Source organism: Heloderma suspectum, chromosome 6 (genome assembly GCF_057233095.1).
Source record: "Heloderma suspectum isolate Gila_16-S chromosome 6, 16-S_ref, whole genome shotgun sequence".
In the NCBI taxonomy this organism is placed as follows: Eukaryota; Metazoa; Chordata; class Lepidosauria; order Squamata; family Helodermatidae; genus Heloderma; species Heloderma suspectum.
The window spans coordinates 99,014,539-99,032,385 of NC_139463.1; the positions used below are offsets into that span (position 1 = coordinate 99,014,539).

Consider the following 17,847-nt stretch of genomic DNA (forward strand, 5'->3'; position numbering starts at 1 on the left):
AGTCCTTTGCAAAGTGTCATTTGCCATCACAGTTAAACCAACACTGTGATTGGTTCTTGAATCTTTCCCAGGGTAGGGCTTTTTTCCTCTTCTTCCCACCCTCTAGGTAATTTGATCCAGATGCTTGGCGATTAACATGGAGACTCTAGTCTATGCATTCCTCTCTCAGGCAGGAAATGGTATCCTTAAAGTTAACCCAGCTCCTCCATCCAAGACAGAGATAAAACTTCCAAAACTCTCTCCTAGAGATCCAATAAAAAATCCCAGTTTCTGATCATCAGTAAATGGTACCACAGTTAGTTTTAGTTTATCAAAAATTGTGATCAAATCTGTTATCTCTCTCTCACAATTTTTTCTGGATTCAAGCCTCAGTTTACACATTTCTCTAATCCATATAGACTGACTCTTAGAACTTGTACATCCAAATGTAGCTTGGAGGTAGTCAAACATATCTTTGCATGTTTTCGAGTCTTTTACATGAATTAGCTGATCATCATGTAAAGCATCATAAATGAATGCTTTAGCTATTACAGCTCCCTCCAGCCATTTCTGAGCTTCATCTGCAGATTCTGGTTTATCTTTTGTAATGCTCTGAAACTTTGCTTCTAAAACACTAATTAACCTGGTTTTCTGTTGCTCAAAGTTGTAGCTACTCAGCTTTGGTAATCTTCCAAAGAAACCTCCATTAGTGCTTGAGGCAATTCTGGAAAATGTTCAGCAGCCACAAACAAACAAAAATATAAGAACTAGCCTTTTCTATGTGTGTGAAAGGGGGGGAGGGAATCACAAAAACAGTCTGGTAAAATCTGCTCTGCATGCCCTGGGCCCATAACTTGTTGGGTTTTATATGGTATTGCTGCTTCTTGTTGAGACATACTAAAACAAATGACAGTACTTGCCCATAGGGAAACCATGAATGCCCATAGGGAACATATGAATGCCCATAGGGAAACATAGGCTTCTTCCTGCCCATAGGGAAACCCTGAATGTCCATAGGGAAACATAGACCTCTCTCTGCCAATGTTTCCCTATGGGCATTCAGGCTTTCCCTATGGGAAGGTAGAATCCTATGTGTCCCTATGGGCAGGTAGAATCCACTATTTCCCTATGGGTGATAGAACCAAAGAGGCACCATCTTAAAGTATTGGCAGCCATCCAAAGCTGCCTCCTACAGTGGAAAGTCCCAGGGGAAGATAGTCTTATCAACTGCCTTGTTGACACCAACAGTAACAGTCTGTTTCATATTAGGTACAGCCAGAGGAGCCCCCCCCCCCCATGTAGCCGCCACTCCTACAGCTGGTTAGAATCAGTTCCAGCTAGATCGCTTCCTGCCCAGCTTGCAAGGACAGGTCAGCCGTAGAGACACGTCAACTACGCATGCTTAGTGAAGTTCATGAATATTATGTGGCCCACCCTGCATAGCTAATGAGGTCATTATACTGAATGTATATAAGCTGTACCAAAAACATCTAGGGTATGGTTCTCCTTTGTGGCGTTAGCCGTGAGAATCCACCCGAACAGCGCTGTTTGTCTCCTACCAAATAAAACTGCATTGGACTGAATCTCAGAGTTCTGTGTGTCTCTGAGGGGATATTGGCATACCCCTCCTAGAGGGAACGAACTTAAGCATAATTTGTGCAACATGGGCATTCAGGGTTTCCCTATGGGCAGGTAGAAGCCTATGTTTCCCTATGAGCATTCATACTTTCCCTATGGGCATTCATGGTTTCCCTATGGGCAAGTACTGTCATTTGTTTTAGTATGTCCCCTTCTTGTTAGCAAGGCAGTTAGCAGAGAGAAAAACAAGGCAAAATGGAACACTTGTTTACCAGTCCTACAATACACAAAGGCCTAAAAATAAAGATACCACATTCTTTCTTTAGTTAAGAAAGAAAAATGGTTTACTCACAGTTTCTTCCATTTACAATATGCAGGCATAGCTTACAGTTTCAAAAGCAGTTTGTTCAGTCCATTTCTTTGTATGCAGCCAGGAGAGAGCACACCATGTACTCTCAACAACAGAGGAAAGCAGAGAGAGAGGAGGGAGTAGTAGTAAGGAGGAAATAGGAAACCACCGTGGTCTATAGAGTTCCTAAGGCTACCTATGCCCCCAAATTCCCATGTACTAACTAGGTAAATGCCAAACTGCCCCCTTCCTGTAACTTGCAGACGAGGTTTCAATATTCCCAACAGAAACTACATATGTTGCTGAAACCGGCCGCAAGTAATTTTTTTAAAAATCTAGAACATATCACCCGTGAATGTAGCTAATGATATTCAAGTGTGATATAAAGTGGGGGAAGAACCTCATTGAAATCAAATGTATATTTAACTCAGGGCAACTTTCCCATTTAATTCATAGATACTGAAACTGCAAAATACATTTAAGTGAAATTTGTGAAAAAAATTATGCAGATTGAGCCAGGTCCTCACCTGTTATTGTGATGTCAACTGTGTTACTCTTCTTTGAGCAAACTCCACTGTAGTATCCTGAGTAGCAGTAGCTACACGAGTACCTTCCCCCATCCGACTGACTGGCATTAGCAATCTGAAATACAGCCTCAGTCCATGCTTGTGCTGTTTGTAACATGTGCAGAACCAAATCCACCTGCTTGTACAGAATGAAATCCTTTGCATATCCATCTGAGTCATACTTACAGAGGATGGTGGCATTTCCCCCCAGGGCCACCTCTCTGGGGATCACTGAAATAGAAGGCTTGGGATAACCTTGTCCTGGAAGAGAAAGAGAACAAGAGTGGGCTTTGGAAAGTGGACTGGCTACATCAATCTGACTCTGTAAAATGGGAGCAATTTGCTTGAATTGGAGGAACACAGGGGACCCGGTATGGCTCAGGTAAATGGTAAATATCCACAGGATCAGAGAGGATATGGAACCAGGTTGGGGTACCTGAGGGGCCCCCAATTAGTGTGGTTACGGGTCAAGGGAGATACGGCGTTGGGAGGAGGACTGGCCAGGGAACACAACCCAGTCAGTTAAGGGCTGGGCCTTGTTCTGGCCCTCCCCCCATTCACAGGCATGGTGGGTGCCCTATCAGCCTGCCCTCAGGTCTCCAGATGCTGCTTTTAAATGCCAGATTGGTTCAGAATAAGATCACCCTTATCCATGATTTACAGTGGATGAGGCGGCCGATCTGGCATGCATAACTGAGGCCTGGGTGGGTGAGCAGGGAGGAGTTTTGTCCCTCCCAGCTGTGGCCACCAGGGTCCTTGGTTCAGCATCAGGGTAGACCTGGGGGCTGGGGAAGGGGGCTTGCTGTGGTCTGTAGAAATCCCATCTCCCTCTGCAGGCTCCTTGTCCATGTGACTACTGGTGTGGGGTGTTTGCACCTTGCGCTGGGTGAAAGGGACAGGTTAGGGATTCTGTTGGTGCTCCACCCACCCCACTGCTCAACAGATGCTCTAGCTGAGGTGACAGAAGTGGTCTCAGGTGTGCTGTTGAAATCCCTAGGCTGTTGGCTTTGGGGGATGTCAACATTCATGCTGAGGGCACCTTGCCTGGGGCGGCTCAGGAATTCATGGTCTCCATGACAACCATAGGATTGTCCCAACATGTCATCGGTGCAACACATGTAGCGGGGCATACTCTGGACCTGGTTTTCTCAACTGGACATGGAGATAGTGATCTGAAGGTGGGGGGCTTTGCATCAAGCCCATGGTCATGGTCAGATCATCGCCTGCTGAGGTTTGTCATGGTCAGATCATCGCCTGCTGAGGTTTAGACTTACAGCAGCTTTTCCCCAATGCAATGGTGGGGGACCTATTAAGATGGCTAATGGATCTGGATGGTTTCTAGAGGGCTCTGGGGAGTTTCCCTGCTGATAGGGCTGGCTTTCCTGTCAAAACCCTGGTTGATCTGTGGAATGCAGAAACGACCTGGGCGGTTGACACAATTACTCCTGAGTGCCCCCTCCTTAGTAGAGCTTGTAATGCTCCATGATATACCCCAGAGCTGAGAGCAGTGAAACAAAATAGGAGATGGCTTGAGTGCAGATGGAGAACTCTGAGTGGGTACAATCAAACGCTGGTGTGTGCCTACCATAAAGTATATTCAGGGGCAGTGAGGGTGGCAAAAAACCAATATCTTGCTGCCTCTATTGAATCATCTATCTGCCGCCCAGCGGAGCTTTTCAGAGTTGTCTGGGGGCTATTACATGCTTGCCCCAAGGACACTGTCGATCCGTCTGAGGCCCACTGTAATACATTTGCTAGGCACTTCCAGGATAAGATCTCTTGCATCCACCGGGACTTAGACTCCAGTGTTATAGCAGGTGAATCTGGTGAGTTACCCAGAGCACAGCCTTGTCCTGTTCTCCTGGATGAGTTTCAGTTGGTACAGCTTGAGGACATGGACAAGGTGCTTGGACAGGTTTGTGCAACCACTTCCATATTGGATCATTGCCACTCTTGGCTAATAAAAACTAGCAGGGACGGAACAGCCAGCTGGGTCAGGGAGGTGATTAATGCCTCTCTGCAAGAGGAAGTGGTCCTGGGCTGCTGAAAGAGGCAGTAGAGAGAACACTCCTGAAGAAAGCCTCCCTGGACCCAGAAAATCTTAATAATTACAGGCCGATGGCAAATGTTCCATTTCTGGGCAAAGTCCTTGATCAGGTGATTGCTAGCCAGTTCCAGACGCTCTTGGATGAAACTGATTATCTGGATCTATTGCAGCTGGGGTTCAGGCCTGGTTTTGGCACAGAAACAGCCTACGTCGCCCTGTGTGATGACCTATGTCGGGAGAAAGACAGTGGGAGTGTGACCTTGTTGATTTTCCTTGATCTTTCAGTGGCTTTCGATACCATCGACCATGGTATCCTTCTGGGACAACGGTCTGAGTTGGGAGTGGGAGGCACTGCACTGCAGTGGTTTCACTCCTACTTGGATGGTTGGCTCCGGAAGGTGGTGCTTGGGGAACATTGCTCGGCCCTGTGGACTCTCCAGTATGGATTCCATAGGGGTCCGTTTTGTCCCCCGTGCTGTTCAACATCTACATGAAACCACTGAGTGCAGACATCCGGAGATTTGGAGTATGTTGTCATCAGTATGACGATGACATACAGCTCTACTTCTCCTTTTCATCTTCATCAGGTGAGGCTGTGGATGTGCTAAATCAATTCCTGGCTGCGACAATGGACTCAATGAGGGCTAATAAACTGAAACTCAGTCCAGACAAGACTGAGATGCTGTTGGTGGGTGATTCTTCTGACCAGATGGAGGGTGTTCAACCTGTTCTGGATGGGGTTGCACTCCCCCTGAAGGAGTGGTTTGTAGCTTGGGGGTTCTCCTAGAACCATCCTTGTCACTTGAGGCTCAGGTGGCCCACTTCAGTTGGTGGCCCAGCTGCACCCCTATTTGGACAGGGATAACCTGGCTTCAGTTGTCTATGCTCTGGTAACCTCCCAGTTAGGTTACTGCAATGTGCTCTATGTGGGGCTGCCTTTGAAGACGGTTCAGAAGCTGCAGCTCGTGCAAAATGCAACAGCCAGATTGATAACAAGGGCCAGAAGGTCAGCATATAAGACCTACTCTGGCCTGCTTGCATTGGCTGCCTATATGTTCCTGATCCTGATTCAAGGTGCTGGTTTTAACCTATAAAGCCTTACATAGCTTGGGACTGCAATACCTGATGAAGCGCCTCTCCCGGTTCAAACATACCCGTACACTACGCTCAACGACTAAGGTCCTCCTCTGGGTGCCTACTCCAAGGGAGGCTCGGAAGACAGCAACAAGGGAGAGGGCCCCCCAGTTGTGGAATTATCTCCCCAATGAGGCCCGCCTGGTGGCAATGTTGTTATCTTTTCAGCTCCAGGTCAAGATTTTTCTCTTTTCCCAAGCATTTGGCAGAATGTGATGAGCTTTAATTGATCCTGGATTTGTTTTATGATTTGGCTGATTGCTCCAAGTTGTTTTTAGATATATGTTGTCTTTGTGTATACTGTCTGTGTGTTTTTTATATAATTTTGCATATTGTACTTTTAATGTTTTAACCTTTGTAAACCGCCCAGAGAGCTTTTGTTATGGGGCGGTATAGAATGTAATTGATGATGATGATTCGTCTATGGTTTTGTTTAGGACTTTTACCTAAGGAGAACATATGAACCACTTCATTCCTAATTTAATTAAATCCCCGGTCAGCATCCAGTGTTTAATATGCCCAGACCCCAAGATCACCTTCAGTGGTCCTTCTTCGGGAGCCCCCCACTAAAGGAACTGAGATGGGTGGCTACTAAAAAAAGGGCCTTTTCTCCTGTGGCACCTGGGTTGCGGAATAAGCTTCCCAGAGAGTCTTGCTTAGTGCCTTCATTGTGCCATTTTTGGTGCCAGGTGAAGACTGGGATTATTTTAAGTTTTTCAGTTTCTGTTTTAGATCTGGTACTGTATTTTAAATCTTTACATTACTGCTAGGTTCTGTTTGGTGATTATTTTTATTTTTTATACTATAGTTTTAAACTTTTATATTTGATCATCTTATATTGTATGGCTTTAATTGTTGTGACCCCCCCCCCCTGAGAGCTTTGACTATTGAGTGGTATAGAAATGTAATAAATCTTACAATATAAATTCTAGCAAGAGCTAAAAGGTTCTGCCCACTCACTCCTGCATGATCCAGGTCAGAGGCAAAGCCGTATTAAATGTTCTCCTCCCTCTCCCCATTGTGAACAGCGAAGGAGAGGGGATCTCTAAAGATTCTGTATTTATGTAGCTCAGCTGCTCACTATCCTGCATAAGCTAAGAGATGGGAGAAGAAGAGTAAATTGCTGATGGATGTGCATTACAGAGGATCAAACTAGAAGGAACAGAATAAGGCTTTATCTTGCAATCGCCTTGCCTCATTCACAGAAATTTATGTGGCATCCAAATGATGTCTTCCATTTATAAGCCTCCCATGTTTTCTCCCTACATCTTCTGCCTGTTTTCCTAGCAGAAAAACTCTGCTGAGGAGGAAAAGATGGAATAGCTGCACAAGGCCTTTTGACTGGTTGGTAATGTTAGGAGGCCTCTGCCTGGAAGCCGCCCTTGTGTCTTTATTCAGATGTCTGCTAGGGTGATGCAGTGGGTTTGACAAGAATCGGGAGGAGTCTAGTGAGCTCCCATAACTGCACCCTATACAGCGTGCTGAATGCTTAGAGACCTGTATAGTCTAATATAGTGGGCAGATTTCAGTTGGCCAAAGTAGACCTCTCTTGTAATGGGGCAGCTTTTAGTTAGCCAAGATAACTGATACAGCTTTATATGTCAACAGTCCTGCAGCTGTCTAGCCTTTGCCTAGTTATCTTACCCTTCCAAGATAAGGGTGTTGTGCTTTGGATTACCGAAGAGCTGAGAAACTTTCCCTCTTATGCTGGAATACTGAGGCCTCTCCCTCCTAGGAAGGAATGATTTATCTCCCTGGATCCTTCATGCACCTTCTAGGAGGTGGGATCCTCTCCCAGCCTAGATGCTTTGACCACCTTTTGGAAGGTGGGAGGGAGGTATATAAGATCATACCAAGAGCAAACCAATTCGGTCTCACTCCAAGGGGAAACATGCACAGTGAGCTTGGAGACATTTGGTGGTCTGTGTGGTGATGCCCCTGTGTGCTGTGGGGATCTGGGCACACAGCCAGCTGTGATGAAGGCCTGCTTTGGTCAGCTGAAGGGATGTGTGAGCTACCTCTGCTTTTATTTCTGCATCCATTGATCACCTGTGTGCAATCAGAAAGCTGTTAATCGGATGCATCTGTGATTTCATTTCGTTTTGGCAGCCCTCGAATCTGGCTTGGCTGGGACTGAAGTAAATCAGGATCCCAGACTCAGCACAGATGACCACGTGTCCTCTTTTATAGAGGACAGTCCAGTTAACTGAAGGGCTGCCAGATGACTATTCTCTGTTGGAAGGCGTCCTCTGTTAGAAGAGATGTCCTGTCCAATTCCACTTTCAAGACAAAGGCCCCTACGAAGGGTGGGCCAGGGACCTTGAAGTTGCCTTTCAGTGGTTAGCACCTGGAGAGCCGGTAGGCACACAGGCCAGTCTTCCACACCGTGGTGAGATTAGCTTTATTTTTATTTAAATTATAATAATTATTTCTACATTTATGCACACATAAATTAACCTATGCAAATTTTATGCAAATCTGTGCCTTCTTTTGTCCTCTTTTTAATCATAGAATAGTAGGGTTGGAAGGGGCCTACAAGACCATCGAGTCCAACCCCCTGCTCAGTGCAGGAATTTATGAGGCATAAAAGAAAATTCCATCACTGCATCTGACAAGTTGCTTGTGTCGTTGTGTGTGCGCGCGCACATGCTTCTGTGCGTGTAGTATATGACTTGGGACCAGGCTACCTGGAAGACTGCAGTGTCCCATATAAGCCTGCATGGGTTTTAAGATCTTCAGAGGAGGTCCTTCTCTCAGTCCTGCTGTCATCGGAGGCATGGAAGTGGGGATGTGAGAGAGGGCCTTGTCAGCGGCCATGTCTAGCCTCTGAGACTCTCTGTTGAGGGAGGCAGCCTCTTTGTTGTCTCTCTGCTGACAGGCAAATATGTTTTTATTCAGGCAGGCCTTTGGTGTGTAAGCTGGTATGTTTCCAAAGAGGGTTTAATTGGTTGGGTTTTGTCTATTTCTTTTATTGTTGTGTGTTTTAAGGCGCCATCCTATGGCCACTAGACAGTGGCTAGACGGCCATAGGATTGTTCGATTTTGGGGAACCAACCTCAGAGCCCATGCTCTGAAGTCGGTTCCTGGAAAACCACCTCCCCGCCCCCTCCTCCGCTGCCTCATCATAGGTGGCGAGGTTCGTCCTCGGGCTCCACGCTCAGAAGTGCAGTGCGGAGCATGGCAAAAGGGGGCATTCCCGGGGGCGGGGAGGGGCAAGGAGTGCGGAAGTGCTGGTATGACACTTCCTACGTGCTGTCTGACCTCCCCTGCTCCGAGCCACTCCGGCTAGACAGCCGAAATTGGCTGTCTAGCCACAAATGTAGGGTGGCTGGAGCGTGGAGAAGATCCCCTCCACGCTCTGCCTGCCTTGCATTGGATAGGTGGTCGCCTCTGAGTTTGGAGGTGGCCGCCGATCCCCATAGGACTGTTCCCTCAATTGTGTTTCTATGGATCTGTTTTTATGTTGTGCTTTATTTAAGACTTTGTTTTTAACCTGTATTTCATTCTCATCAGCTGCGCTGAGTGCCATTTTTGATGGAAAGGCAGGACATGAATTAATTAAGCACATAAAGAGTGACTTCCCTGGGCTAAGAGTTCTTTCAGATGGGGCCTCTGGTGAGCGACTGATGCTTTGAATCAGTTGCGGGGGGAGGCAACCTGGTGCCCTTCAGATGTTTTGGACTCCCACAAGCCCTGACCATTGACCATGCTGGCTGGGGCTTGTGGGAGTTGGAGTCCAAAGCATCTGGAGGGCACCAGGTTGCTCACCTCTGAATTGGTGGGATTCAGCCTACCTGACACCAGCAGGCCACTCAGAGTGTGTGGCAACTCCTGCACTGACGGCTGCAAGTCCAGACAGCAGGATTAGCATGAGCTGCACAGCGAACTGAAATCCTACAAAACCAGCAACCATGGCACCAAACACCCCATGCTTGTTGGCACCGAGTTTGGGAGTATGATCTCCCTGCTTGGCACGGCCATCTCTAAGAGAAGTGGCAGTCCTGTGATTTAAGCGATTGAAGAGTAATGAAACCAGAAGCCAGTGCGTGACCTAAGGTTACTGCAGTTTTATGCTGGGACTGCTGAGGGGCTGTCTTCAAGAGCGATTTAGTGCAAAATTAGAGCAGTTTGAGTTCCTTCGCAACAGATGACGTGGTCGCCAATCCGCTGCCAACCAGCTGCTTCCCTCTTGAAATGCCGCATTTTCTGAAACACCTTTTACTGAAAGCAGCTCCCTGGCGTTTTTACTGCAGTGTACCATGTCCCCCCTCCTGCATTAAACCCTGGGCATGCCTCTGTGACTTGACAGTGACATGATCGGGGTGGGGGAGGATGCCCCATTCCCCCTTGTTTCCCCAACAGAAGTAGTTTTTCCCATTGAGACAATCCCCAGGAGCTCAGCAGTGACCCTCAATCATCTTAGGTAGCCTGCTTTTAATCTTTAACATATCCCCCCCATATTTCTGTGCATGTTTACTCAGAAGTAAGAAATAAATCTCGCTTCCCTGCAGTGAAAGGGTTAAAGGCTAACTTTAGTAACTCGCCCTAAAGCACTCTTTTGCTTCTCCGAAGCTCTCTTAAAGCGCTATTGCGATGTTGTGCTTCTTTGATGTTTTCTAGTTTCTCTGTTATGTAAAGTCCCTTCTCCACTTTATCACAGTAAGATCTTTCAGGTTTACGGGAGCTTCTCATTCTCAGGGAGAAGGAGAAAGGAAGAAAGAGGGGGCTGGAAGAGTTTTATTTGAAGCAATAGGCAAAAGTGCACACATGGGGAAAAATGGGGTGGGAGCAATAACTCCACAGCAGATTGCTGGGATGTGGCGAAATTGGGGTGAGGGGAGTTCTCAGGAGCCTTCAGATGCTGCACTGGAGAACTGGGGATTTTGGTTTCTTCAGGGAAATCTTCACACATGGGGAAAATTAGTTGCTCTCCATTCATAATGCGGTAGCATTAGGAAGCCTGGACAGGGGCGGGAAACAAGCTGCTCTCATTGGTTGAGCAGCTCATGCCAGTTTGATGACATTCAGTTCTACTCCCCCCACCCCACCTCGAAGTATGTTCCTTTCAAGCTCTGAAAACCAGATTTTAAAGGTACACTACACTTGGCTTATCTTGCTTCGTGTGTCCCTGATGGACCAAAGCCAATTCCATAAAAATCCAGACAATATTCCCAACGCACTTCTCATTCTGTTGTTGTGAAGCCCCCCCCCCCCCGAGTTTCATATGGGCTATCCAGAGGTACAAAAGGTCAGGGCTGTTGCACCTGTAATACTTGAGCAGGGCTGGAGAAGTCTGGTAGGTGCCACTTTTCATCACGCAGAGGTAAGAAAAGCAGGTCTGCCTGGGCGAAGCCATGGCAATTGCCTCCCATTCTGCCCCCCACCCATCACCCCCAAAGATTAATATTCGTGGTCTACTGCTACTTACCTCTAGACACCTGCCACTGCCAGGTTAGCCACAATCCTAGAAAGGATATGATTCTGTTAGCTGCATGATATCTGAGCAACAGGAACCGATACTCATTCTCTGATCCCTGCCATTGTACACCCGGTGGACCCTCTACCCTTCAGGCAGCGATACCAACCAAGAAAGAGGATTCTGAAAGAGAACCTCATGGTGAAGGGTCTGTAGCCAGCAGGGTCCTATTTGCTCCAGGCGCTGCTCAAAGATTCCGGTTGGGAGGTGCAGCTTCTGAAATGCAACTCTTCCCGCTCGACGCGCCGGCACAGTTCTTCCCCACGATGTACAGTTCCTCAGACGTTTGACAGCACAGTTGACTGTAATCAACGCTGTTCGTTGAGGGAAATGAAATCCCACATCCCTTTTCAGCTGCGGTTTGCAAAAAACAGGAGACGTGAATCCGCGTCCCGTGACTTTGAGGACATGAGGGCCTCAGTGGTTGAACAGGCAAGCTGAAAGAGCACAGAGCCTGGACCCTCAAATTCCCATCTGCTCTTTAAGGGAAACTTGTTATAATGTTTGGAAAAATAAAGTCCTCAGTAGCGTATTAGGGAGCTGCTGATGCCACATTTTGCTTTGTTCCAGCTTTCTGCTTTTGATCCAGTGTTGCTGTGAGGATACATTGGCTGTCCTCCTACGTGCTTCATAGACTACCTTATTTCCATCACCCCCACAACAAAACTTTGAAGTTTTGTTGAAGCCTAAGAGGTAGCTATGTTCCAACTGCCACCCATTGGCTTTTATTGGTCCAATAATATAATTCTTCCTTCCCCAATCTGGTGCCCTCCAGATGTTTTAGACTATATAACTACCATCAGGTCTGGCATTGCCAATGGCCAAGGATGATGGGAGTTGTAGCCCAAAACACCTGGGGGGAGCTGAGTTGCCTAACGCTGTGGTAGGGCATGGGAATTAGGGGGTTGTGCTGAAAGCTTCAAGGAAAAGGTAGGTTTTGAGGAAGGATTTTAAGGAAGTAAGTTAGGTAGCATCACTCAGGTGTTCTGGGAGTGAGTTCCAAGCATGTGAGGGAGAGAGGACAAGGTTCTTTGAGGGAGCATGAGACTTTTGGATGGGTGAAAGTGGTGGATCTGGAGGACTGAAGGGACAATGCCCATAGAAGGGGCTAATGTATTAAGGGAGCAACCATATGGGCACTAGACCCTGTCTAGAAGGCCGTAGGATTGTTCAGTTTCTGGGAACCAAGGTCGGAGCCAGGGCTCCAGCCTCAGTTCCCAGAAACCACACTCCCCGCCCCCCTGGTAGCTGGCATGGTTCACTCTGCACTGGCTATATCTCTGTGCGTGGAAACGGAGCACAGAGAGGGGGACAAGGGGGTGGTCCCGGGGCCAGGGAGGGGACCATGGAAGCTGCTTTACGCAGCTTCCTATCAGGTCTCCAGGCCCCTCCCCTTCCCTGAAGCTGCGCTTAGATGGGTGAAATTGCCTGTCTAGGCAAAAATGCAGGGCAGCCAGAGGATGGAGGAGAGGATCCCGTCCGTGCTGCAGCTGCCCTGCACTGGATAGCCAGCAGCCTCTGATTCGGAGGCTGGTGACTATCTGGATAGGATTGAGCCCTAAAGCTCAGGAACGACATAGGGTTTTTTTCCAAGTTAAGAAAAGGTTGTATGCCGTCCTCTATGAACTGGAAGCGAAGATGAACCAGACTTGTGTGGCCCATTGCAGCTTCAGCTGGGGAATGTGGCTCCTAAATAGCATATATTCCAAGAATGAGTGAATTGGGGGAGGTGGGGGGGGGTAGGGGGACCCAGCTCTGTGTAAAAAACACAAACCTTACCCATTCCCATCTCAGCAGGCTTGCATTTCAGACCTGTGCTTAATGGTCAGAATTCCTGATGGTGGAAATGTCATCATTTCCTCTAAAATCCAATCTGTGGGTGAATTTTCCCAGAAACCTCTGGAGGTTCTCTTTAAACCAGGGGACTTCTGTAAGAACTGATAGTGCTATGGAAACAAGGGGCTCCCAGTTTAGAGGGTATGATATCATCGGCTGCTTCCTCAGCTATGAGATTATTTATATTAAAATGGAGTGGTTGAGGAAGGTGCAGAGAAGCAGGCCTGTGATTTAACTCTCTTCCTTTTCTGAATAAGCCAGCCCTTTCTGTATTATCCATTAGGCACAATAGGTACAGTGCTTAGAGCCTACGAAGCTCCCAAGGGCCTACGAAAAACTTTGGGGCCTACAAAAAAAGAAAGAAAAAGCAATTCAATTAAAGCAAATTATTGTTTGATTTAGCAGTTTATTTAATCTTTATGCAACAAACAACATACAGCTATAATGTGTCTTAAGTAAACGTAAATATGAACTTTGAGGCACTTTTTGTTAGCCAAATCACAGGTTACAGTCTTCAAATGTCATCTTTTTTTCTTTTTGCAAAAGCTCATTCTCAGATGAGAGTAGTGCAAGTGAAGATAGTCGTTTCTGTACTATGGTTGACCTAAGACCGTTCTGTGTAAGTTTCAGCTTTGAAAAGAAGTGCTCCCCTTCACAACCTGTTTCAAAAATGGCAAGATAAATTCTAAAAGCAATGTTGACATCTCATATTCATACACAGACAGCTGCCTGAGACGTATTTCTCTCCCTCTCAAAGCTGCTAGCTCCATGTATCTTGTCTTCCTGCTTGTCTACAAAGGTGAAGAATCATGTATATCCTCTCTCACAGAATGTGAGAAGGCTTTCAGAGCTTAGCGTTACCAAATTTTGTTAAGAGTGGGTGTAGCCATATGTCCTGTCCTAATGGGTCAGTATTCCAAACTTTTTGAATATTGGTAGGGGGGAAAAATGGAAAATCACCTGGCAACCCCACCCCCCTGACCCTTCCTGGAGATCAGGGATAGGACCTCTCTGGGCCACTGAAGCAACGTTTCTGATTAGCTCTGCTATGTAAGAGCAATTGGTGGCAACAGCACAGGTCAGGAGACCAGAAATGTCCCAGTGTGTTTAAATGAAAAGATATGACTGTGGGGAAGTATCTGGGGACTCTGGACTGTAGTTTTGGGGTTCTCTGTGGATATTTTGGAGGCTGGAATCTTCCCAGGACTGTACCTCACCAAGCCAAGATAACACACACATCACCTGTCTATAGATCTATGATTATGAGACCTGTACAATGTAAATATTTATCTATAGATCTATCTTGGGGATTTACGATTATGAGAGTGCCTAGGGCCTACACAGAGTTTAATCCAGCCTTGCCTACACATGAAGTAGCTAAGCAGCAACTTGAGGGAATAGCTGTCAACTGGGCCTTGACTCAGAGAGAACAAGAACTCTGCTGGGGAATGTTTTCTTGTGTGCCAGAGAGGCAGAGATCTAGGACTCTCGAGTCAAAGGATTCCTTGGAGAAAGTGGCCCGGAGAGGTCTGAATTCTCAAGCCTTGGGAGAGAAAGCAAGCTGGGGGAGGGCCTGCTGGATGGGTGCCCAGGCAGAGAGAAAAAGAAAGAGGAAAACAAACTGCTGAGGAGGGTGGCCACTTCTGCATCATCAAAAAAGGGGAAATGCTTTACGGGAAAACTCAACAAAAGAGGACACCAATTTGCAAAAAATCTGCATATGTACATTTATATGTATAGGCGCAAATTGAGAAATAATAACTGTTATTTAAATAGAAGTACAAGACATCTCGCCATAGTGAGGAGGACTGACTAGGTGACCTGTGTGGCTGCTCAGCCTGCTGTCCAGATGCTAACACTTAATGGGCAGCTTCAAGGCTCCTGCTCTCCCCTCCTTATGGTTCTTTGACTTTAAACCAGACTTGAGAACTGGAGAGCACATTAAACAGAGGACAGCTTCCCATAGAGGATTGTCCTCTAGAAGCATTCCGGTAGGACATGGCCACCCTGCGAGAGCCTGCATGAGTGAAGCCCTGAGAGAGGCAGAGGGAGAATAACACATTATAATTATAAAGTATAATTGTACACTCAATAATTGATTCACAGGATTCATAGAATCATAGGGTTGGAAGGGGCCTGCAAGACCATGGAGTCCAACCCCCTGCTCAATGCAGGAAGCCTGGTTACCAGGCGGTCTGCCATCCAAGTACTAACCAGGGCTGACCCTGCTTAGCTTCTGAGATCAGACAAGATCAGGCACATCCAGCCCAAGCCTTTTCAGGCAACAGATGTAGGGTAAGTGAATGTAAGGGAGGGGTTGGAGGGAGAGACCAGGATCACAAAGGTAGGCCCTGCTCCTATTTCTATTATTATTATTATTATTGAATATTAATATGTCACTTATCATTTGAAATAAATCCTGAAGTGGTTTATAAGAAAATCAAAACAAACAAAACAAAGATCCCCGCCCCCCCTAGTATGAGGTTGGTACAAAGATAGCTCATGGCGGGGGGAAAGCCAAAGAGAACAGATAAGATTTTAATAAATGCCTAAAACACATCAACGTTGAGGCTTGATGTACCGCAGGCGCCTGATGTGTATACATTCAGTAGATGGTGTAAACAGACCCTAAGCACGTACAAATTGCATACATACAGCTTTTTTCAGGATTCAGAACCTACGAGCCTACCGTGTGTATGTGCATAGGGACTGTATAGTCTACTAAGCTCATGTAGGTTGAAGGTAGGAGTGGGATTGCCACAGTCTCACTCCTTTCTACACGTATTAACTCAACTTGTAGTGTTTGAAAAGTTCCCTAGTAGCGCCCCAAAGTCTGCCACTGGAGGTGGGCTGCCTCACTCTGCCTAATGTAAAGGCTGGCCCTGTACTGATGTATCCTTTCTTGGTGATGGGAGGCCTTCTCATGGAGGTCAGCTAGGAGCTGGAGTTCCTGCAAGGCAGGAGGGGGTATGTGTGCTCTCTTTCGTTGGGCATAGACCCTTGTTTCCTAATTTTGCAGAAAGAGGAACTCTTCAGAAGGCTGTCGTTTGTATTTTCTTTCTACTTCTGTTTTCAGGAAATGGAGCAGAAATGGACGGAACCCATGATTTCCCCAGAAATGACACAATTGCATCTTGGTTATGACATTGGAGGCAGCTGGTTGAACAGTGTGGTTAAGAGTTAGAGACACCTGGGTCTGTCCTTAATTCTAGTTCCTCTTCCTTTATCTCCCTGCCCCATTCACAGCAGGCGTGGGGCTTCAGCATGGAAGCTCCTCCTTGGGCCAATCTACATTGTGCCCGCCATCGCAATGAATTCGGTGTCCCGCCGGGTTAAACGCTCTCACATTAAAATGTGATTATTCATACTCACCCATTTTCCCCGTTGCAGTGCTTCATCGAATGCACAAGCTCGGTTCACGCTCAAGTGCTGTGCTGTTTTCCTGTGCGCACTTATCTGATCTCGGATACTAAGTGGGGTCGGCCCCGCTCAGTAGTTGGATGGGCGACCGCCTGGGAATCAGGCTTCGTGCATTGAGCAGCGGGTTGTTGTATCCCTTCAAATGAGACTAAGTTTTACCCCCTCCTATCCCCGCTCCGGATTTTTTTTTTAAAATTCAGGCATTATCCTCGCAGAATCGGGGCTTCTCCACGATGTTTTTTTTTCTAATTCAGGCAGGATCTTTGAAGCTTCCAAAGCTTCACAACTTCAAATCTTCGAAGATCCTGCCTGAATTAGAAAAAAAAAAATCGCGGAGAAGCCCCGATTCTGCGAGGATAACGCCTGAATTAAAAAAACAAGCATCTGAAGCGGGGGGATAGGAGGGGGTAAAACTTAATCTCATTTGAAGTGATAGAATAACCCCCTGCTCAGTGCAGGAAGCGTGATTCCCAGGTGGTTGCCCATCCAACTACTGACCAAGGCCAACCTTGCTTAGCTTCCGAGATCAGACAAGCATGCACACATCCAGCCCTTTGCTTATTGCTGAGGAAATGGGGGCTGCTGAGGAAGCTATGTGATAGTAGGCAGAAGAAGACATGGGCTCGTCGAGAGCTGTGATTGGACAGGAGGGAAATACAAATACCGCCGCATATGGACAGGCGGGGGAGGGGACTACGACCGGATACAGTAACGAAGGTGGAAACTCAGAGCACATTAAGGGGAAATACTGGGATATTAGGGTATTGAAAGCAGGAGCACGGAAGTGGGAAATTCCGGTTCCAATTCGAGGCGGGTACTGCGCAGTGTGAAAGGCGGGCGGTGAAACCTCATTGAAAGCAAAAAAAGGCGGTAAGTGTAGATCCAGCCCTTCTCATCCGAGACATTTTAAGGCTAGCTGTGGTTATTGGACAGGAGCCTTCCCCAACCCTATCCCTCCAGATGTTGTGCACTACAACTCCCATCAACCCCAGCTAGCATGCCCAATATTCAGGGATGAAAAGAGTTGTGGGCCATCTGGAGGGACCCAGGTTGGGAAAGGCCATTTTATGGTAAGAGATAAGCACTCTGCATGTGCTCAAAAGCACATTTTTTTACTTCACATTTTTGGAGCCTGGCTCCTGGTAAACTGTACTGACTTAAGTGAATGCCTGAGCCCTCTGCCCTTATTTTGTCTACAGAGATAGCTGCCCCCACTTGAGATGGTAAGTAGGTTCTCACTTTGTTTCTTAACCAATTGCATATTACTGCATCATTGCTGGATGGCTGAGTGTCTGCTGTTCCTTCCTTCCTTCCTTCCTTTGTACCCCCCCCCCCCCGAGACATTTTAGCTCATAAAAAAGAAGCTCTTCATATAAGGAGAGCCCTTTCAAAGGACTCTTCAAGAGAAACTGAAACCATGCTGGCTGCCTCCTCTTTGATCTCCCTTGAGCTGCAACACACC

General features: G+C 47.0%; 1 protein-coding gene across 4 annotated transcripts in view; it reads right to left on the reverse strand.

Annotated features, from left to right (window-relative positions):
- Nucleotides 1–11,433, reverse strand: part of LOC146342040 (immunoglobulin superfamily member 1-like) — a 34,400-nt gene extending 22,967 nt beyond the window's left edge. For 2 of the 4 annotated variants that reach the window (XM_084805534.1, XM_084805533.1), the window contains exons 1-3: nucleotides 11,239–11,433; nucleotides 11,082–11,117; nucleotides 2,434–2,733 (exon numbers count right to left, since the gene is read on the reverse strand). In XM_084805534.1, coding sequence (XP_084661660.1) covers nucleotides 2,434–2,733; nucleotides 11,082–11,117; nucleotides 11,239–11,269 — 367 coding nt within the window. In that variant the 5' untranslated portion in view covers nucleotides 11,270–11,433. The remainder of the gene's footprint in view (nucleotides 1–2,433; nucleotides 2,734–11,081; nucleotides 11,118–11,238) is intronic. The other 2 variants (XM_084805536.1, XM_084805535.1) reach the window with 2 other exon arrangements.
- Between the last annotated feature and the right edge of the window lie 6,414 nt (nucleotides 11,434–17,847).